This window comes from Saccopteryx bilineata, chromosome 4 (genome assembly GCF_036850765.1).
Source record: "Saccopteryx bilineata isolate mSacBil1 chromosome 4, mSacBil1_pri_phased_curated, whole genome shotgun sequence".
In the NCBI taxonomy this organism is placed as follows: Eukaryota; Metazoa; Chordata; class Mammalia; order Chiroptera; family Emballonuridae; genus Saccopteryx; species Saccopteryx bilineata.
In genome coordinates this window covers 79,352,468-79,376,310 of record NC_089493.1, presented here as the reverse complement: position 1 = coordinate 79,376,310, position 23,843 = coordinate 79,352,468, and the positions used below count along the sequence as shown (strand labels likewise).

Here is a 23,843-nt window from a genome sequence, read left to right as displayed (position 1 = left end):
TGGAGAGGCTGTGGAGAAAAAGGAATCCTCATCCACTGTTGGTAGGAATGCAAATTAGTACAACCATTATGGAAGAAAGTATGGTAGTTCCTCAAAAAATTAAAATAGAACTACCATATGACCCAGCAATCCCTCTACTGCAGTGGTCCCAAACTTTTTTGGGGCCACGGACCAGTTTTATGTCAGAAAATATTTTCACAGACCGGCCTTTAGGGTGAGATGGATAAATGTATCACGAGACAAGCGTCAAGAGTGAGTCTTAGAGGGAATCTGGTCATTTTTAAAAAAATAAAACATCGTTCAGACTTAAATATAAATAAAACAGAAATAATGTAAGTTATTTATTCTTTCTCTGTGGACCGGTACCAACTGGCCCACAGACCGATACCGGTCCATAGCCCAAGGGCTAGGGGCCACTGCTCTACTGGGTATATTCCCCCAAAACTCGAAAACATTGGTATGTAAAGACACATGCAGCCCATGTTCATTGCAGCATTGTTCACAGTGGCAAAACACGGAAACCACCAAAAAGCCCTTCAATAGAGGATTGGATAAAGAAGATGTGGTACATATATACTATGGAATACTACTCAGCCATAAGAAATGATGACATAGCATCATTTACGACAACATGAATGGACCTTGATAACATTATACTAAGTGAAATAAGTAAATCAGAAAAAACTAAGAACTGTACAATTCCATACATAGGTGGGATGCAAAATTGAGACTCATGGGCATAGATAAGAATGCAGTGGTTACCAGGAGGAAGGGAAAGGAGGAGAGGGAGGGGGGTAGGGAGATGGGAGGGGCATAAAGAAAACCAAATAAAAGGTGACAGAGGAAAAAAATAATAATAATGTTTTCCAAACCATTAACATAGGCTGTCTTTCCAATTTTTTATGTTTTCTTTAATTCCTTTCAACAAAGTTTTGTAGCTTTAAATGTGTAACTTTCATAGTACCTTTGTTAAATTTATTCCTAAGTATTTTATTTTTTTAGACACTATTATAAATGGAATTGTTTTCTTTTCTTTTTTTTCAGAGAGAGAGTCAGAGAGAGGACTAGACAGATAGGAACAGAGAGAGATGAGAAGCATCAATCATCAGTTTTTCGTTGCGACACCTTAGTTGCTCATTGATTGCCTTCTCATATGTGCCTTGACCATGGGGGCCGCAGCAGACCGAGTAACCCCTTGCTTAAGCCAGCGACCTTGGGTCCAAGCTGGTGAGCCCTGCTCAAGCCAGATGAGCCCACGCTCAAGCTGGCGACCTCAGGGTCTTGAACCTGGGTCCTCTGCATCCCAGTCCGACGCTCTATCCACTGTGCCACTGCCTAGTCAGGCGGAATTGTTTTCTTAATTTCATTTTCAGATAGTTCATTGCTAGTATACAGCAATACAATTAATTTTGTATATTGACCTTGTGTTCTGTCACTCTGCTGAACTCATTTCTGAGTTATAAGAGATTTTTAAAAGGATTTTCCTAAATCTTCAGGACTATCTAAGATCACGTCCTTTGTGAACAGAGATAATTTTACTTTCCAATGTATATGCTTTTTATTTATTTCTTTTTCTTGCATAATTGCCTTGATCTCTGACCTTTTAAAGTCTATACAGTTTCTTGAATGACTTCCCTCTCTTTTTCTCACTAGAAAAAGTTTTTTGGGCCTGACCTGTGGTGGCACAGTGGATAGAGTGTCGACCTGGAATGCTGAGGTTGCCGGTTCAAAACCCTGGGCTTGCCTGGTCAAGGCACATATGGGAGTTGATGCTTCCTGCTCCTCCCCTCTTTTTTTTCTCTCTCTCTCTCCAATAAAAATGAATTTAAAAAAAAGTTTTTTGGGAGAAGGAGACAGGGTATAGGAGGAAGAGAGAAAGTGGGGCTCCTAAAAATCAGAAGTTGCAACTGTGTGGTTTGAACTGATTTTCAGTGAGTCTCACATCCTCTCAGCAGAAATGGCTTCTTTCACAGCACCTGATCCCAGGGATTTTCTGGGGGAATCTCTGAAGCTTGTTTTCCTTGGGTTTTGGACACAAACCTGGCCAAACCCAGCATCTACCCTTCTGTGGCTATTATAGAGCCTAAGACAACATGGCTCTTTTCCCTGTGCCCATCTCTTTTTCTTTGGCCAGTTCTTTCTTGCTGTCAGAGGTACAGCACCAACAGTTCTCACATTGCATCCTCTGTCTGGAGGGAAATAAAACTGTCAGTGACAATAAGTTTATCAGCCGTTCTGTTTCTACCCACAGAGACTTTGACAAATATCTTCAGCTGAAGTCTCCTTTTAGACCAGTTTGGTGATGCATGTGAGCGGAGTCCACCAAGCCTCTCCTTTTATTCATCTTCTTCCTAGCACTTGGCCCCTCCTGGCTATCTCCCATGCAGAAGTGAGCATATTTTCTTGACACACGGGCTCTATATCCACCCCATCCAGGAGACCTTTTCATTATAAGAAGCCACACACTTAATTTCCTCACTCCTAATGAAGGTCCTGGATGTTTTAATGGGGCTCCTAGTTCTTCCCAGTTACAGGAAAAAAGGAGGGAAGAGTAAGGTTCCATTAAAAAGGTGTGGAATACATACCAAAGGCCTTGCTGAGTGGCTTTACAATGAGGTAAGCATCCCTCCTCATCAGTGCAGGCTGTTACCAGTGACCTCCTGAGATGTAGAAAGCCAGGTGGACAGAGTCTATAACTATGTAGATAGGTGTACCCCACAGCCAAGTATGAGCTTCTAGTGCTCAATGGCTAGAAGCAAACAACATAGACACAAACCTCAGAGAAAAGATAGCCGCAGATGCAGGCAGGATCCAGGATGGTCAGCACCCTAGGTCAAGCCCTCTGTTCCCCAGTTAGAGTGTAGATCTCTAGAGGGTAGGTGCCCTTTTGTTTAAGGCTTTCCTCCCAGGAGCTAAATCTCTTCCTCCTCACTCCACTCTGAAACCAAACTCAGGTTTCTGGTGCCACACCAAACTTCCTGTCCGTCCTGATTTCCCTCTAACTTCACAGGGTCACTTTGTACCTACTAACCAATGCCAAAGTCACTTAGGCCAGGGGAGGTCTCAAGAGCAAGTGACTTCCTGATATGGTAACTCCTCTCTCACTGTGGGGTTGCACTTGGTTCAGTGCCTACTGAGAAGCGCTCTACTTGGATGGAATCTCCAGGAGTCAGATCTCAAAATTCTTAAAACTATGCTTAGCTATACCCGAAAACTCCAGCCAAATGGTGCAGAGAGAAGAGTGAGAAATTACTATAATGAAATAGTAAACTGAAAAAAAAAAAGAGATCTATTCATGTTTCTGTGAATTGTGTTTTCCTGACTCAGGCTTGCTTATTTTCCAGGCTATGGGAGCAGAGGGTCACACCACATCCAGGTTGGTACAGCAAGAAGGGTCTCCTAACCACACAGGGTATAATAAAGTCTGCATGGCAAAGACAGACAGGGGGAACTGTCTGGGGTGCTGTGAACATGCCACCACTAATATCTGAGATTACTATAATTATAACAATGCTACATCCTTATCCTTTACCTGTATATTTCAAAAGGTTTACCTACTACTCTTGTACCACTTGGTCATAATAACTCATTATCCCATATACTTAAACAATTGTTTGTATTACTGAGACCTTAAAAGTATTGTCTTGACATCTTTCAAGGTCCCAGTTACTGTGATATTTCTATGGTTCATTTTGAGTATCTGGGATAACATATTTAATATTAATTTTAATATATTAATAAGCACCAAAAAAGCAATTTTAAAAATATTTTCTTCAGTTATCCTTCACATTCAAGTTACTGTCTAGAACTATATTTCAATAAAATGTATTTGTTTTGCTTAATTCATTCATAGAGTATCTGCAGGCCTGGACTGAACATATTTTCAGTAGTGACAACTACTGTATTTGTAGGAACTATTTAGGTCACTGGAGTAGAGAAAAAGAGGCCGCTACTTAATAGAAGTGGCATGTATCCAAATATAGATACAATTTTCTGAACACCTGTTAAACATCAATGTTGAAGAAATTGTTATCAGTCACTTTGTTTCAACTGACACAGGGTTTAACCCAGGAAAACAAGTTTCCTAACCAAAGAATGGAAAGTCTTAACATGCCAGCTGCTTGACAGAAAATAGCCTCTTCAAAAATCAGTTTTGGTGTCAATACTTTCCCATCAAAAGTCACTTCTGAGGAGCTATGTGATTTGAACCTTAGAGCATGCACAGTGATTGCTTCTGGAGACACAGAGGGCATGACAAATATTTTTAGTTGTCAAGGGTGAGCCAGCAGGGAATGACCCACCTAAGAAATGGAAACTAATGAATAGTAACATGACACTCCCCCTTAGTTCCACTGGGTGTGGTTTGCTATTCACAGCTTACTTCCTATGGCAAGATAAAGGTGAGGCTGTGTAAGAGCTGAATAAAGGTGGCCTCTCTATCCCTACCCCCCAACACTGGTGGGGGTGGAGGGCGACCTCAAGAGATGGGGGCATGGGCAATACCCTCTTCTGTTGCCTTTCATTCATTCATTCGATCGTTATACATCGGGCACTGTGCTAGCGACCTGACTCTCCGACTATGACTCAGTGGCCTATTCTGATACCCCACACCTCTGTCCCCATTTCCAGGCCTAGGCCACACTCACTCATCAAGAAGATGCTTATTATAGCCTCTCTCTCCCGGGTCCCCAGGCCGGAGCAACAGGATAAAGCTAGCCAAAGCAGTGCCTTTCCAAGAGCAAGGAAGTAGAGCTCAAAGTACGCGGAGAAGGGGTTTTGGGGACTCTCCTATCCACGAGAGAGCGGGTCCCTACTCGGGCGGCCGCGCCCCGGGGCGGGGTTGCGGTCACCACGCTGCCACGGAGAACCTGAGGTCACATCGCTGCTGGCGGGGGAAGCGGTGACGAGGGGGTTCCATGAAAAGGGAAGTGTGCGCTGCAGGAAGCCCGAGGACGGCGGGAGGCTAGTGACTACACTCGTACACGTGAACAGGACTGTCTCCACCTAGGTGGAAGGGGCTGGCGGGGGTGGGGGGTGGGCGTCCAGGAAGGGGTGTGGAGGGGCGGCGCGGGTTACCTGATAAAGGTGGTCTTGCCGGTGCTGTATTGGCCCACCAGAAGGATCATGGGCTTGTTCTCGAAGTCGGCGTCCTCCAGGGCGGGAGAGTGGAACTCGTGGAAGCGGTACGCCTCCTCCAGCGGCAGCACCTTGCGCAGGTAGAGCGAGCGCAGGCCGCCCGTCACCGTCTGGATGGCGTCCGCGCCGCCCGCACGCTCGCGCCCGCCCGCCTGCCGCCCCATCCAGCTGAACATCCTGCCGCCCACCAGTCCGCCGCCCGCAATCCGACCCTTCTCTGGGTTCGACCCTCCCTGGCTCGCACTGAGCTGCCCCAGCTGAGCTCTCCGCCGCTCGAGCTGGCCCCGCCTTGCGCCGTTGCAGCCAATCTCAGGTGGCCACGTCACGAGAGCTCGTTCACTATTTAAAAGAGCCCTCTCAAGTCCTTCCTCATTGGGCCGCTGCCAGTGCGGGTGGAGGTGTCAGCCAATGGAGAGGAGGTTCTTAATGAATTATTGATGACGGAGTCGTCTAGGGGTCTGGGGTGTGGAGAGGGTGTTTCTAGAGTCCGAGGGGCCTCTTTAGTTGCCGGGTCTCCATCTCTGGCCAGGTGGTGTCGGATTCTAGGCAATTCTGAACTGGGAAACAAAACACACAGACAAGCCCTCCAGCCCCCCCAAATAACAATAACAACTGAGCCTCTAGGAGTCTGCTTAGTCTCCTGGAGTATTCACTCTTCCTCGCCCAATAGATGTCGATGCTGGAGACAGAAGTGCAGAAAGTTGACAGGCAGGTTCTTTCTACCCGCTGGCAAGTTTTTATTACCTTTATTTTATTGGCGGAGACCTTGACTCACGGATGTAATGGACACAATTTTAAGTAAGGTTAAGTAGATTTCAATCTTCTTGGGTACATGTTTCTTCTCTTCAACAAGCTGCCTCCACTAAATTCTGGACCGATTGAAGTCCTTGTGCCCTTACTTTATTTTATTTGAGTTTCTGTAAAACTGAAGATTTAGCCATCATCCTCATTGGTTATTACCAATTTCCACATATTGGCATGTGAAAGAGTTAATGTTACCTCCCTGCTGTCTCTTTTTCAGGGTTAAAAAATAAGTAAAACAAGCACTTACCTAAATTGAGATTGGAAGAAATCAGCCATCACTTTTGGTGTCGTAGGTAACAGTTTTTGAATATTTCTCAATTGTTTTAGAGCCTGTACATCCTTTATCAAGAATGATCCACTGAACCATCCGCATAAGAATAAACTGGAATGCGCCCTGACCTACTGTCAGAAACACAGAGGTTGCCAGTTCAATTCCAGGTCAGGGCACATACAGGAACAGATCGATGTTCTTCGCTCTCTATCTCCCTTCCTCTCTTTCTAAAATCAATAAGTAAAATATTAAAAAGAAAAGAATAACCTAGAATGCTTGTTAAAATGCAGATCTGTAGTTCTCACCCCAGATCTACTGAGTCAAAATATTGAGTAGGGATGTGTTGGGCAGATAAAATATATTATGCTCACTTCGCTGCCCACGTGGAAGCCCGTCTCCCAGGTGATGATATTAGTTGATCTTATGCTTGGAATGGGCATAATTATATTAATGTGTGTTGGGGGCGGGCTGTGGGCAGGCAGGATCCTTATAGGACTGGGGCTTGGTTTTAGGACTAAGCCTTTCCCACCCTTTTTGATGTGGAGTGGTGCACTCTCATGAGGAATCCCATTATGCCTCAGATAGTTGACTTTGTATCAGAGACTTCCTTGTTTGTTTGGATTAAAGGTTTTGATTTTTTTTTTTACAAGGACAGAGAGAGAGAGAGAGAGAGAGAGAGAGTCAGAACAGAGGGATAGATAGGGACAGAGAGAGGGAGTCAGAGAGAGGGATAGATAGGGACAGACAGACAGAAACGGAGAGAGAGGAGAAGCATCAATCATCAGTTTTTCATTGCGACACCTTAGTTGTTCATTGATTGCTTTCTCATATGTGCCTTGACCGCGGGCCTTCAGCAGACTGAGTAACCCCTTGCTCCAGCCAGCGACCTTGGGTCCAAGCTGGTGAGCTTCTGCTCAAACCAGATGAGCCCGTGCTCAAGCCGGCGACCTCAGGGTCTCGAACCTGGGTCCTTCTGCATCCCAGTCCAACGCTCTATCCACTGTGCCACTGCCTGGTCAGGCAAAGGTTTTGATTTCTACACTATAAAGTAGGGCAGACCAAGAGCTTGCTCTCTCTCAGTTCCTGAGATTAGCATTAGAGAGGAGAGCAGAGAAAGGCCACGTGGAGGAGAGGCAGCCAAGATGGCAGAATGCTAAAGGAAAAGCCAGTTTGTGCAGAGTTTGTGCAGAGAGGAGATGGGGAACAGAGGTGAATAAGGCTAGTGAGCTAGAAACCTTCGATTCTAGGAAACTCAGATAAGTCAGTAGCTTTTTGAGCACTGAATGAGTGGGTTTTGGAGCCCAGTGTGTGTTTTTACTTGCCCGCCGGATGCAAGTTAGCATTAAAGCTAATGGCCCACCAGTTCTTGGCTCCATTGTTTCATTATTGTCTGTCTGAATCCAATGGGAACCTGCATGTGAATGGCCACGATGGTGGCTCCTAGCCTTACAGGATGGAGCTCCACAATTGTCCCAGGTGATTTTGATGAACCCTAAATTTGGTGAAATATGATGCACAAAAGTACTTCTTAACCTTGACAGAAATGCAGATTCTGATTGAGTATGAGGTGAGACCCAAGACTCCCCATTTCTAACAAGCTCCCAGGGTTGCCAAAGCTGCTTGTTCATGGACCATACTTTGAGTACCAAGGCTGTGGTAAAGAGAGAACAGGAATTGGCATCAAAAGACATGGAATTGAATCCTGATAATGTAAATTAATGGCTATGTGATCTTTAAATGCAGTGAGTTACCATTATGTGTCAGTTTCCTTGTTTGCAAAATGGGAACTCCTTTGTTGCTGCAGTGTGGATAAAATATTTAGAGGAAGCTATATGTAAATATGGAAGGAAAAAGAAAGCCAAGAAAAAAGTGAAATTAGATATTGGCAATATGTCAAAATAAAACAAAGATTGAAATGTAAAAATAAAATGAAACTATAGAACTACTGGATGAAGGTACAGGTGAAGATCTAGAAAATTTTAGAAGGAAAAGAGCTTCAATAAAACCAGAGGCAGGTTCGAAACCCCGAGGTCGCCAGCTTGAGCGAGGGCTCATCTGGTTTGAGCAGAAGCTCACCAGCTTGAGCCCAACGTTCCTGGCTCGAGCAAGGGGTTACGCGGTCTGCTGAAGGCCCACGGTCAAGGCACATTAAAAAAAAAAAAAAAATCAAACCAGAGACAGAAATTATAAAAGATAAGGTTGATAGTTTTGTCAACAAAAAAAGTAAAAGCTTCAGTGTGTCTTAAAAAACATACAAACCAACTGATGTGTGGTGGCACAGTGGATAAAGCTGTAGTAAGGTACCAAAAAGTTGAAATATTAATATTGATATTCTAGGAGGAAAGGTCAGGCTTTCGTGTCCCATCCTTCCTTTGGGGAGGGCAGGGAGGAGAATGTAGAAGTTTCCGGCTTGCAGGAACAATGGGTCATTTAGTATTTTTAGTTATTTTTTAATGTTTCTTTTATTTATGATATTGTTTTCTTCAATTTATTTTTTATTTTTATTTTTTTTATTATTTTTTTCAGAGACAGAGAGAGAGTCAGAGAGAGGGATAGACAGGGATGGAGAGATGAGAAGCATCAATCATCAGTTTTTCATTGCACATTGCAACACCTTAGTTGTTCATTGATTGTTTTCTCATATGTGCCTTGACCGCGGGGCTTCAGCAGACCGAGTAACCCCTTGCTGGAGCCAGCGACCTTGGGTCCAAGCTGGTGAGCTTTTTGCTCAAACCAGATGAGCCCGTGCTCAAGCTGGCGACCTCGGGGTCTTCAACCTGGGTCCTCGGCATCCCAGTCCAATGCTCTATCCACTGCGCCACCGCCTGGTCAGGTGGGTCATTTAGTTTTAAATCTAAAATAAAGGTTAACTGAGAAACTTCTTCTCTTTCAATGAGAGACAGGATTTACATACCACCCTACATTGATTGTAGTTCCTCCCCCTTCCTGGAATCCTGAGAGTAACATACCTTTAGGTAAAGGAGGGAAGAGGAACCCTGAAAGATTTGTAAATATCTTCAATTGCATTACCTTGAAAGTCTTAATGTTTCTTTGTATCCCCTAAACAAATGTAAGCTTGTGCCATGATGTCATCCTCTCCCCCTGCCCGTGTGTGATCAAGGGTATACAACCAGCCCTTGAAATGTTTTTGGCGCACATGATTTGGGTTTGCAACTGCCCCATGTCAGCCATATGCAGCCGGCATATTTTATAAACCTCCTCCTTTAATAAAACTCTTCAAAATTCATCTGGACTTGGTGTCTCTACGTAAACTTGCAGAATTGAGGTACGGGTACTTTACAACAAAGCATTGACCTGGAACTCTGAGGTTGCTGGTTCAAAACCATGGGCTTGCCCAGTCAAGGCACATACTACAAGCCATGAGCAACTAAAGCAGGGGTAGTCAACGTTTTTATACCTACCGCCCATTTTTGTATCTCTGTTAGTAGTAAAATTTTCTAACCGCCCACCGGTTCCATAGTAATGGTGATTTATAAAGTAGGGAAGTAACTTTACTTTATAAAACTTATAAAGCAGAATTACAGCAAGTTAAAGCATATAATAATAATTACTTACCAAGTACTTTATGTCGGATTTTCGCTGTTTGGCAGAATAAATCTTTATAAAACAACTTACTATAGTTAAATCTATCTTTTTATTTATACTTTGGTTGCTCTGCTACTGCCCACCATGAAAGCTGGAATGCCCACTAGTGGGCGGTAGGGACCAGGTTGACTGCCACTGGACTAAAGTGAAGCAAATATAAGTTGAAACTTCCCACTCCCCATTTTTCCCTCTTTCTTCTCTCACTATAAAAATAAATGTCTTTAAAACAAACAATAACAACAACAAAACATACAAACTCATATAAAATACTCTTACCATATGATCCAGAAATTATGTTTCTTGGTACTTAGTCAAATTAGTTTAAAAGTGAATATATGCAACAAAGAAATGGGGGTAGGGGGAATACACACAATTGCTCTGGAAAACAGTATGGCAGTTTCTCAAAAAATTAAAAACAGAACTACCATGTGATCTAGCAATCCCACTTTTGGGTATAGAGGGGGTCCTTGGGTTACCACAGTCTCAACATATGATGTTTCAAGTTTAAGATGCTCAGTCCCATAAAAACTTGAAAAAATTGAGACGTGAATGTTTTGGCTGTTATGGACGCCTTGCAACCCTATAGGCAGGTTTTGGAAGAGAAGAAGTCATCAATCTTCCAGACTAGCCTGGGACAATTCTTTAAGAAGGCAGAGGCCTGCAATAAATCCTGTACCCTTGACATCAGCTGCTTCTAGAGATGAAACACCTGTAATGCAGGTAGAATTTTCTCCAGCGTCTTCTGCATGTTCCTTAGGCAATCCTGATTCACCTGACCCAGTATCTCCAGCACCTTCTGCAGGTACTTCTGCCTCTCCAGCTTCCTCCTCCCAATAAGTCACTCTCTCCCACTTTGCAATGCCCTTTCCAGTGTGCAAGCAACCACAGGAATAAAGGTAAGGAATTTTTTTACACTCACTTTTTGGTCATTTTTTCTATTACTATTGTACAGTATACAGTACAGTATATTTATGTCCTTTTCCTTTTTCTGTGGCTTAGTTGTGTTTTAATGTTCTAGATTATGATTTACAACTGTGTTAGGATAGGTAAGTGACTTAGGCTAGGGTGTGTTTCAATTTACACCAAAATTCAGGTTACATCACTGTCATAAGAATGGAACTGTGTCATAACCCAAGGACCCCCTGTATATCCAAAAGAATTAAAAGAAGGGTCTCTAAGAGAAATTATACACCCCTGTTCATATCAACGCTATTCACAATAGTCTAGAAGTGAAAGCAACCCAAGTGTCCATTGATGTATGAATGGATAAACAAAATGTGTTATCATACAATGAAATATTACTCAGCCTTAAAAAGTAAGGAAATGCTGCCCTGGTCAGTGGCTCAGTGGATAGAGCATTGGCCCAGCGTGTAGACATCCCAGGTTCAATTCCCAGTCAGGGAACACATGAAAAGTGACCATCTGCTTCTCTTCACCTCTCTCTCTCCCTTCTCTCCCTCTTCCCCTCCCACAGCCAGTGGCTCAATTGGTTTGAGCATGGCCGTGGGTGCTGAGGATAACTCCATTGGAGCCCATCAGCCTCAGGTGCCAAAAATAGCTTGGTACCTGAACATTGGTCCTAGATGGGGTTGCCAGTGGATCCCAGTCAGAGAGCATGTAGGAGTTGGCCTCACTATCTCCCCTCCTTTCACCCAAAAATAAAAATTAGGAAATGCTATCACATGCTATAATCTAGACCAGGGATAGTCAACCTTTTTATATCCACCGCCCACTTTTGTATCTCTGTTAGAAATAAAATTTTCTAACCGCCCACCGGTTCCACAGTAATGGTGATTTATAAAGAAAGAAAGATCTGAAAGAGCCTGGCCCAGAAAATACACCATCATGTCTTTTCTTCCTTCTCTGTCTTCTTATAGCCACAGTGTCCGCTTTCTTGTTCCTGTTCTGTCCTCTATGGAGTGGGGGAGCGACAGAGCGTCTCCGGGAAAGTCATCTTGCATCCATTTGCAAGTTGTGATCGTCTTCTGATTTTCTTTCTTCAGACTAAACAATCCCTGTCTCAGTCACTTTTTAAGTCTGCATTCAATTGTTTTTTCAGATTAAACCCTATCACAGACAGTTCTATAGAAAGTGCTCTTGTTACCTGGAAATTAGTTATATTGAATAATTCTTAAAATAAGTAACTTGGTGATAAGTCTCACAACTTTCTTTGCTATATAAAAATTAGAATTGGAGAGTGACGTCACGGAAATGGCGCCGTGAGAAGCGCATCCGACAGCTCTCCCCTAAATCACAACAAATTTATCAACTAGAAACAGAAAAATTTATCCTCGGAGCATTCTGGAGTTCCACACAAACTGAAAGCAAAAGGACTGTTATCACTTGAATCTGAGAGACGAGGGTGTGGAGGAAGCTACCGCAGCGACGCTCATTCAAGCCGCCAGGGAGTGCGCCTGCGGTGAGTCAGCCCATATACTTGGGAACCGCAAGCCGCCGCGAGCGGCCGACCGCGAGCCGCCGCGAGCCCCCGCGAGCTGCCGCGAACCCCCGCGAACCGCCACCGCGAGCAGCCGCCACGAGCCGCCGTGCGCGGCCCGGTCCGGTTGAGCACTGCTGACGTTCCCAGCGGCCCGCACACTGCGAGTGGGGGTCGCCGGCCACCGGTGCCCGGAGCGCCCCATTCGCGCGCGTGCCTTGGGCATTCCACGCGCCCAAGGCGCCCTACTGGCCCGCACACCCAGGGGGCTCCATTATCCTGCGCCTGGTGCGGTCCAGCCGCCAGCGGCAGGGCAAGCGGGAGAGGCTTGGGAGATTCTCTCCGTGGGCGGGGCACCTCACCCAGCCATTCAAGCTAACAATCAAGCGTTGGGGGAGGGGCGCGCGCAGGCAGCCTAAAATACCTTCGGAAACACAGCTGCGACCCAATCACTGAAATTAGCTTAACCCATAAAATCTGCGCACCCTCGATTCTAATTGATAAGATCTCTCTCAGTTCAGCGATCCAAGACAAGAGGCGTGATATTTTTTAGTGCCTCTCGCTAAAGGGGCGGGGGCAACTTCTGATTGATAGAGCCTCCATATTCAGGGATAAACGCTAACAAGAAGGACTTGGCAGATAATAAGGTCTATACTACACTAGTCGTAAGCAGAGACTAGTGCCTCTTCTTCCCTGCAAAAACAGGCTACAAAGTGTGGAAAGCCTGGGTTGAGAGGTCCAACTAAATGATAGGCGCTGAACAGTCACCTTGACAACAATTGACTCCCACCCCCGCCTGATTACACTGGAGGCCCTGACTCTCAGAGCCTTTCCCAAAGCCTTGCACTGAGTGGGGATAGAGTGGGGATTTCCCAGCTCTTTGAGCCTCTTACTCCCCAGGCAGAAGCAGTTGCAGCCTTATAGCTGGATCACCAGGCTGCTAATTCAGAAAGGAGGGACTAGGAGAGAGAATCCAGGAAAGCAAACTCTCTCATTGTTGGATCCTGCAAACGCCAACAAGCCTTTACTTCCAGCAAGACTAAAGCCAATTATATGACATTGCCATAGAATCCCATCAACTGCAAATCCCTACCTAAGAGTGACACAGGGGCAGAGCCTGGGGTACAGAGTCACCGACTAGGAAGAGGGAGAGAAAAGAAAAAGGAAGAAGTTAACCTCTCAAAATCAAGAAAAACCCACAGACTTTACAACTTGATCCACTAATTTTTTTTTTGTTGTTGTTGTTGTTGTTTGTTTCTTCTATCTTTTTGCCTTTATTTCCTCCACCTCGGTCCTTCTATTCTCTGCCCATCTTATGCTTCCCCTTTCTTGAACTACACTACCCATGAGTGTTGCATTTTATTTTTCTTCTTCATCCTCACCCTCCTTTAAGGTTATACTCCAAAACACTTAACTCTCACTCTCTCCTCTTTTGTTTTGTTTTTTTGTCTTGCTTTATTTTGTTTTTTTCTCCTCCTATTTTATTTCTTCCTTCGTTTTTCTCTTTTTCTTATTTTTTCCTTTCTATTCGTTTTTTCTTTTCTCATTTTACTTTCTTCCCATATAATCCTCAATCACGAACAAATTAGTTAATTTGGGACTCAAGGCTTTTTTTTGGCTTTATTTCTCTTTTTTGCTTTTGTTTTTATTTATTTTTTCTCTTGTTTGTTTATTTTTGTGGCATTTTGGGTCCTCCCAACCCAAGGTCTCCATTGTATTTAGTCTTCGCTCCACTTAATACAACAGATTTTTACTTATTATTTTTATTTTTTCTTCTTTATTATTCTTTTTTGGTCCTTTTTTCTGATTCCCTCTTATCCCTCTCATTATATCTCTTAGTTGACCATCACTTACAAGCAAATCATCTTATGCTTGTCTAAGATTTTCTTCCTTTTTTTTTTTTTTTTTTGCATTTAGTAGGTCCCTACTCCCTTTTTTTGCCCCTTGAACTCTTCACCCCAAATCAGGCCCTCCATTATAGGCATGATATTTCCCTGAGGAGGGGAGAGGAGGGAAAGAGAAGAGAGAAAAAAAGGGGGAAATAATAAATTATTACTGTTTTTTTGTGTGGGGTGTTTTACCCTTTTTTTTTTTTCTTTTTACTCTTTATTAATTCTAATTAGTGCTATCAATAAGACCACCCTCAGATGCCGATAAGAAAGAGGAAATCGAATATTATGGATGCAAAAGAAAGAGAGGTAACACAAATAGATGTGGAAAAATCTATGGAGAAAAGACTTAACATATTGGAAGCCTTGGAGCTAAATGACAGAGAATTTAAAATAGAAATCTTAAAAATACTCAGAGATATACAAGAAAACACAGAAAGGCAATATAGGGAGCTCAGAAAACAACTCAATGAACACAAAGAATATATTACCAAGGAAATTGAAACTATAAAAACAAATCAAACAGAAATGAAAAACTCAATTCACGAGCTGAAAAACGAGGTAACAAGCTTAGCTAACAGAACAGCCCAGATTGAAGATAGGATTAGTGAAATAGAAGACAAACAACTTGAGGCACAACAGAGAGAAGAAGAAAGAGACTCAAAAATAATAAAAAATGAGAAAGCCCTACAGGAATTGTCTGACTCCATCAGAAAGAATAACATAAGAATAATAGGTATATCAGAGGGAGAAGAGAAAGAAAATGGAATGGAGAATATACTCAAACAAATAATAGACGAGAACTTCCCAAGTCTGTGGAAGGAACTAAAGCCTCAAATTCAAGAAGCAAACAGAACACCAAGTTTTCTTAACCCCAACAAACCCACTCCAAGGCACATCATAATAAAGATGACACAAACCAATGACAAAGAAAAAATTCTCAAGGCAGCCAGGGAAAAGAAGAGTACAACATATAAAGGAAGGCCTATTAGATTATCATCAGATTTCTCAGCAGAAACTCTACAAGCTAGAAGAGAGTGGACCCCAATATTTAAAGCCCTGAAAGAGAGGAACTTTCAGCCAAGAATACTATACCCATCAAAGCTATCCTTCAAGTTTGAAGGAGATATAAAAACATTCACAAATACAGAAAAGATGAGAGAATTTATCAACAGAAAGCCCCCACTCCAGGAAATACTAAGGGGGGTTTTCCAACCAGATTCAAAGAACAAAAGAAAACAACACCACAAGTAACAGCTCCACCAAGAACACAATAAAACCAAACTTAAACTGTGACAACAAAGGAAAAAAAGGGGGGAGAGGATGGAGATTAACAGTAGCAAAGGATGATGAAGTGCAGAAATACTTATAAGAAAGGGTACTACAATGAATATGGTAGGTACCCTTTTCATTACTTAATGGTAACCACCCTTAAAAAAACCACCACAAAAACACTTGACTTAAAAAAGGTAGCAACAGAGGAAAGAAGTATGGAACACAAACAAACAAAAACAAATGATAGAAAAACAAAAGAGAAGAATCAAACTAGATACAAAACTAACAGAAAGCAATTTATAAAATGGCAGTAGGGAACCCACAAGTGTCAATAATTACACTAAATGTAAATGGATTAAACTTACCAATAAAAAGACACAGAGTAGCAGAATGGATTAAAAAAGAAAATCCAACTATATGCTGCCTACAAGAAACACATCTAAGCAACAAGGATAAAAACAAATTCAAAGTGAAAGGCTGGAAAACAATACTCCAAGCAAACAACACCCAAAAAAAAGCAGGTGTAGCAATACTCATATCTAATAATGCTGACTACAAGACAGAAAAAGTACTCAGAGACAAAAATGGTCATTTCATAATGATTAAGGGGAAGTTGAATCAAGAAGACATAACAATCCTTAATATATATGCACCAAACCAAGGAGCACCAAAATATATAAGACAGCTACTTATTGACCTTAAAACAAAAACTAACAAAAATACAATCATACTTGGAGACCTCAATACACCGCTGACGGCTCTAGATCGGTCATCCAAACAGAGAATCAATAAAGATATAGTGGCCTTAAACGAAATACTAGAACACCTGGATATGATAGACATCTACAGGACACTTCATCCCAAAGCGACAGAGTATACATTTTTCTCTAGTGTACATGGAACATTCTCAAGAATTGACTATATGTTGGGCCACAAAGACAATATCAGCAAATTTAGAAAAATTGAAATTGTACCAAGCATATTTTCTGATCATAAAGCCTTGAAACTAGAATTCAACTGCAAAAAAGAGGGGGAAAAACCCACAAAAATGTGGAAACTAAACAACATACTTCTAAAAAATGAATAGGTCAAAGAAGAAATAAGTGCAGAAATCAAAAGATATATACAGACAAATGAAAATGAAAATACGACATATCAGAATCTCTGGGATGCAGCAAAAGCAGTAATAAGAGGAAAGTTCATATCACTTCAGGCCTATATGAACAAACAAGAGAGAGCCGAAGTAAACCACTTAACTTTACACCTTAAGGAACTAGAAAAAGAAGAACAAAGACAACCCAAAACCAGCTGAAGAAAGGAGATAATAAAAATCAGAGCAGAAATAAATGAAATAGAGAACAGAAAAACTATAGAAAAAATCAATAAAACAAGGAGCTGGTTCTTTGAAAAGATCAACAAAATTGACAAACTCTTGGCAAGACTCACCAAGGAAAAAAGACACAGGACTCAAATAAATAAAATCCAAAATGAAAGAGGAGAGATCACCACAGACATCATAGAAATACAAAGAATTATTGTAGAATACTATGAAAAATTATATGCCACCAAATACAACAATCTAGAAGAAATGGATAAATTCCTAGAACAATACAACCTTCCTAGACTGAGTCATGAAGAAGCAGAAAGCCTAAACAGACCAATCAGCAGGGAGGAAATAGAAAAAACTATTAAAAATCTCCCCAAAAATAAAAGTCCAGGCCCAGACGGTTATACTAGTGAATTCTATCAAACATTCAAAGAAGACTTGGTTCCTATTCTACTCAAAGTCTTCCAAAAAATTGAAGAAGAAGCAATACTTCCAAACACATTTTATGAGGCCAACATAACCCTCATACCAAAACCTGGCAAGGATGGCACAAAGAAAGAAAACTACAGACCAATATCTCTAATGAATACAGATGCTAAAATACTAAACAAAATACTGGCAAACCGAATACAACAACATATTAAAAAAATAATACATCATGATCAAGTGGGATTCATCCCAGAATCTCAAGGATGGTTCAACATACGCAAAACGGTTAACGTAATACACCATATCAACACAACAAAGAACAAAAACCACATGATCTTATCAATAGATGCAGAAAAGGCTTTTGATAAAATACAACACAATTTTATGTTTAAGACTCTCAACAAAATGGGTATAGAAGGAAAATATCTCAACATGATAAAGGCCATATATGATAAACCATCAGCCAACATCCTATTAAACGGCATAAAACTGAGGACTTTCTACCTTAAATCAGGAACAAGATAGGGTTGTCCACTCTCTCCACTCTTATTCAATGTGGTGCTAGAAGTTCTGGCCAGAGCAATCAGACAAGACAAAGAAATAAAAGGCATCCATATCGGAAAAGAAGAAGTAAAGCTATCACTTTTTGCTGATGATATGATCCTATACATCGAAAACCCGAAGGACTCCACAAAAAGATTATTAGAAACAATAAACCAATACAGTAAGGTCGCAGGATACAAAATTAACATACAAAAGTCCATAGCCTTTCTATATGCCAACAATGAAATATTAGAAAACGAACTCAAAAAAATAATCCCCTTCACGATTGCAACAAAAAAAATAAAATACCTAGGAATAAACATAACAAAGAACGTAAAGGACCTATATAATGAAAATTACAAAGCATTGTTAAGGGAAATCGAAAAAGATACAATGAGATGGAAAAATATTCCTTGTTCTTGGATAGGAAGAATAAATATAATCAAAATGGCCATATTACCCAAAGCAATATACAAATTTAATGCAATTCTCATCAAAATCCCTATGAGATTTTTTAAAGAAATGGAACAAAAAATCATCAGATTTATATGGAACTATAAAAAACCCCGAATAGCCAAAACAATCCTAAGGAAAAAGAATGAAGCTGGGGGCATTACAATACCTGACTTTAAACTATATTATAGGGCCACGATAATCAAAACAGCATGGTATTGGCAAAAAAATAGACACTCAGACCAATGGAACAGAATAGAAAGCCCAGAAATAAAACCACATATATATGGTCAAATAATCTTTGATAAAGGGGCCAACAACACACAATGGAGAAAAGAAAGCCTCTTCAACAAATGGTGTTGGGAAAACTGGAAAGCCACATGCAAAAGAATGAAACTCGACTACAGCCTGTCCCCGTGTACTAAAATTAATTCAAAATGGATCAAAGACCTAAATATAAGACCTGAAACAATAAAGTACATAGAAGAAGACATAGGTACTAAAATCATGGACCTGGGTTTTAATTTTTTTTTATTTTTATTTTTTTTCTTTTTTCTGAAGCTGGAAACAGGGAGAGACAGCCAGACAGACTCCCGCATGCGCCCGACCGGGATCCACCCGGCCTGCCCACCAGGGGCGGTGCTCTGCCCCCCAGGGGGCGATGCTCTGCCCATGGGCGTCGCCATATTGCGACCAGAGCCACTCTAGCGCCTGAGGCAGAGGCCACAGAGCCATGCCCAGCGCCCGGGCCATCTCTGCTCCAATGGAGCCTTGGCTGCGGGAGGGGAAGAGAGAGACAGAGAGGAAAGCGCGGCGGAGGGGTGGAGAAGCAAATGGGTGCTTCTCCTGTGTGCCCTGGCCGGGAATCGAACCCGGGTCCTCCGCACGCTAGGCCGACGCTCTACCGCTGAGCCAACCGGCCAGGGCTGGACCTGGGTTTTAAAGAACATTTTATGAACTTGACTCCAATGGCAAGAGAAGTGAAGGCAAAGATAAATGAATGGGACTACATCAGAATTAAAAGTTTTTGCTCAGCAAGAGAAACTGATATCAAAATAAACAGACAGCCAACTATATGGGAACTGATATTTTCAAACGACAGCTCAGATAAGGGCCTAATATCCAAAATTTACAAAGAACTCATAAAACTCAACAACAAACAAACAAACAATCCAATAAAAAAATGGGAAGAGGACATGAACAGACACTTCTCCCAGGAAGAGATACAAATGGCCAACAGATATATGAAAAGATGCTCAGCTTCATTACTTATTAGAGAAATGCAAATCAAAACTACAATGAGATACCACCTCACTCCTGTTAGATTAGCTATTATCAACAAGACGGGTAATAGCAAATGTTGGAGAGGCTGTGGAGAAAAAGGAACCCTCATTCACTGTTGGTGGGACTGTAAAGTAGTACAACCATTATGGAGGAAAGTATGGTGGTTCCTCAAAAAACTGCAAATAGAACTACCTTATGACCCAGCAATCCCTCTACTGGGTATATACCCCAAAACCTCAGAAACATTGATACGTGAAGACACATGTAGCCCCATGTTCATTGCAGCACTGTTCACAGTGGCCAAGACATGGAAACAACCAAAAAGCCCTTCAATAGAAGACTGGATAAAGAAGATGTGGCACATATACACTATGGAATACTACTCAGCCATAAGAAATGATGACATCAGATCATTTACAGCAAAATGGTGGGATCTTGATAACATTATAAGGAGTGAAATAAGCAAATCAGAAAAAAACAAGAACTACATGATTCCATACATTGGTGGAACATAAAAATGAGACTAAGACACATGGACAAGAGTGTGGTGGTTACCAAGGGTGGGGGGGGGGAGGGAGGACATGGGAGGGAGGGAGGGAGAGAGTTAGGGGGAGGGGGAGGGGCACAGAGAACTAGATAGAGGGGGACGGAGGACAATCTGACTTTGGGCGAGGGGTTTGCAACATAATTTGATGACAAAATAACCTAGACATGTTTTCTTTGAATATATGTACCCTGATTTATTAATGTCATCCCATTACCATTAATAAAAATTTATTAAAAAAAAAATTAGAATTGTAATTCTTGTGGAAGGTTGTATTTCCCTTTCTTGGTAATTTGATGGTCACAAGATTTGCACTAGATCATGTCTAGGGTCTTACTCTGATAACTTTAAATCGCAGAGTGGTTAAAAGCCTGGGAGACACATGCTGAGGAGATTAGAGGAGGAACTCTGGCCCGCAAAGAGCCCCCTTCATTCTCCTCTCAGACACAGCTCTCCTTTTTCTGTGGCCCCTTACCCAGGTTACTGCTGCCACTCGACATGAAGTTTTTAGAACATGCAGGTGGAAATATCTCGTAGGTACTTGCAGCAAGACTGTCAGTTGCCTATAAATTGTCCTTCAGTAATAGAACTCTGAATTTTAGTACATTGCAGACCAAGCAAAACCAAAATTTTCTAGTCTCCCTGAAGTTAAGGGTGATTGTGAGACCAAGTTCTGGTTACCTGAAGAATGTGTGGGACTTGCAGGAAGTCTCATTTAAAGAGAAAAGAATTTAATCTTTCTTTCTCCTCTTCTTTCTTGTAGTCTGGGATATAGATATGATGGCTGGAGCTCCCGGGTTCATCTTGGACCACACGGCCAAGGACTGCACAAGGAATGGGAAATCAGAGCGCTGGGAGGAACAGGATCCCTGATGAAGCCTTGGGCTGCCGCCCGGTGGGCTTCCTGTACATGAATGCATTTAAGCCACTATCGTCTGATCTCTATTAGCAGATAAAGTAATTCCTAACATTGAATTTTTTTTACTGGAAATGGAGTCTGCAGTAATAGAACCCAAAATGTGACATATGTTTATTGAAAGAGGGGCAAGGTCAGCTTTAAGGATTTAATTATTGCAGTATGGGATTTGAAAGTTGGCTACACATTTTGTTGACATGCCTCCTATCAAGAGATGGGATCTTTGTTCACTACCCTTAAATCTAGGCTGGCTTCTAAATGCTTCTACCAATGGAGTACAGTGCTAAGTGACTTCTGAGGCTCAGTCATAAGTACTCCATGCAGCTGCCACCGTGTAACACTCTCTTGGAGCCCTGAGCTGCCATGTGAGAAGACTGACAATCCTGAGACCACCACGCTGGGAAGGCCACACGAAGGTGCTGTGACAGACAGTCATTCAAGCTCAGCTCATCCTTCATCCTCCCCAGCCTTTCCGGCCTAAGCACCAGATATGCGAATGAAGTAGCCATCTCAGAAGTGGATCCTTCAGCCTCAGCTGTTCCAGGCCCCAGCCCTCTGAGTGCTCCCCAGCAGTTCAAGTCATTTGAGCTGAGGCCTCACACATGGAGTGGATAGGAGTTGTCCTTGCTATGTGTGCCCTTTCCGAATTCCTGACTCATGGAAACTGTGGGCATAATCAAATCATTGTTATTTTGTGTCATTATACTTTTGGGGGTTTTGTTGCTCAGCAAAAGATAGCTACAACAGCTGGTAATTCTTATTATCTTGTTAAAAGTGTAGTTTTCTTTCACAGAAAAGAGCACAAAGCTAGACAGACCAGGACTAGTTTGGTGTCTTCAAAGTCAGCAAAAACTTAGTCCCCTTGGCCCTGGCCGGTTGGCTCAGCAGTAGAGTGTCGGCCTGGTGTGCGGGGGACCCGGGTTCGATTCCCGGCCAGGGCACATAGGAGAGGCGCCCATTTGCTTCTCCACCCCCCCCCTTTCCTCTCTGTCTCTCTCTTCCCCTCCCGCAGCCGAGGCTCCATTGGAGCGGGGATGGCCCTGGCGCTGGGGATGGCTCCTTGGCCTCTGCCCCAGACGCTGGAGTGGCTCTGGTCGTGGCAGAGCGACGCCCCCGGAGGGGCAGAGCGTCGCCCCCTGGTGGGCAGAGCATTGCCCCTGGTGGGCGTGCTGGGTGGATCCCGGTCGGGCGCATGCGGGAGTCTGTCTGACTGTCTCTCCCCGTTTCCGGCTTCAGGGAAATACAATATATATATATTAAAAACAAAACAAAACAAAAACAACAACAAAAAAACCCTCAGTCCCCTTTATTACCCCTGCTGCCCAGAATGAGGACATGGAGGGTGGAGCTACAGCAGCCATAACACACTGGAAGGCAAACTTGAACAAAGGCAGAGGCAATTGTTGAAAGGAGCCTGGGTCTCTGATAAGAAATAGAAGTAAACTTCTATCTTGCTTAAGCCACTGTAATTTTAGATGTTTTGTGTTATGTAGCAGAAGTAATGCTAACTGGTATAGAATTAGAATACGTTAATCAAGAACTTAGGAAATCTGTTTGGCCAGAGCTAAAGGTTTCAGAGTTTTCAAAACAGAAGCAGGAAAGTCCTGGGTGTATATGAGATTGCTTTAGGAAAGTATAGAGTGAGAGGAGAGGTGAGTTAAGGAGAGAATTAATGAATACCAGCATTTAAAGGAGAACAAGAGAGGTAAGGCCAGGGGTGGGAAGAAATCCAGGAAAGAAGGTGTTCAGCAAACCTGGCCCTATTCCTCTAGGGCTAGGCTGGCAGCCCCTAATGTATGCCCCTTGTATATACAGCTAATAGGGAACTTTCTCTTTGTATTGCATGGTTCTGTTTCCATGTGGGCTTCCTACATGGGACCAAAGAAAGCTCCTTGAAGTGTGGGGTCATTTGTTAAACCTTTTTATTGTCCCGATGCCTACAGCAGTGACTGGCACATAATGAGAAGGCAATCAATGTTTGCAAGCAAAACTGAATTGAATTGCTTTGGACAAGCAAGTCATGGGAAGGGAGGGTTTCAGGAAATTGGTCTGCAATGCCAAATGCTGAGATCAAGTAAGGTAAGGCCTGGAAAGGGCCAGTGCCATTTGACTCAGTGTATCTGCAGATTGGGAGGACATTGGTGACCTTGAGGAGAGGTGTTTTCATGGGGATGTAGAAGCAGAGCACTCTGCTGTGGGACAGGGCGACTGGGTTGTGTGCCAGTGTGGAATGCTGGCTACTCTCCTGGGAAGGAAAAAGGAGACAAGGAGGAGGGATGCAGGGGGAGAGAGGAGTTTTATTTGATTTTTCTATTTAATCATGTTACAGGTAAAAAGCAGGGAACCTGCTGAGGGAGCCCGTCTGACCTTTCTTTCCAAGACACTGTGCCCTTGCCCTTCTCAGAGCTGATGGCACTTTGTCTTTATCTCTTATGTGGCCCTTACTCATTTTCCTGCTCTGTAACATTGCCATCATTGTTTTAAAAGCTAAGTCACTATTTAACTTCTCAAATCTGTTTACAAATCAGTTCATGTTTTTCTCCTCAACCCAAATCTAAATCCTTGGAAAGCAGAGTCTGTTCACTGACTGCGACCACCGACCACCGTGCACCAAGTAGGTGCTCAGCTGATGCGGGCTGCCCTTCCTGCCTCTCCATCAGCACTTCCTGAAAACCATCGGAGCTTCAGCTAGCATCGGTCAGCAAGAACTGGTGCTCTGCTGGTTGCTGACATGGCTTCATAAAGAAAGGAGCCCCCTCTCCTCCGCCCAGACCCCTGCGGGAGAAAAGGAAGCTGTCCAGGAGAGGAGGGATGGGTTGCAAAGGTCTTTCTTACACCTCTGGCAGTGGCCAGGCAGGAACGAGGACAGGAGTTATGCATATTTTACAGCATCAGATAATGAAAGCAGATGAGTCAACAGCATTTACCC

The 23,843-nt window shown here is 42.8% G+C and overlaps 1 protein-coding gene across 1 annotated transcript in view; it reads right to left on the bottom strand.

The window, feature by feature from the left end:
* EHD4 (EH domain containing 4) overlaps positions 1–5,419 on the bottom strand; it is an 83,107-nt gene extending 77,688 nt beyond the window's left edge. The window contains exon 1 of the mRNA XM_066276968.1: positions 5,077–5,419. Within this exon, the coding sequence (XP_066133065.1) occupies positions 5,077–5,312 (236 nt within the window). The 5' untranslated portion in view covers positions 5,313–5,419. The remainder of the gene's footprint in view (positions 1–5,076) is intronic.
* Positions 5,420–23,843: the final 18,424 nt, after the last annotated feature.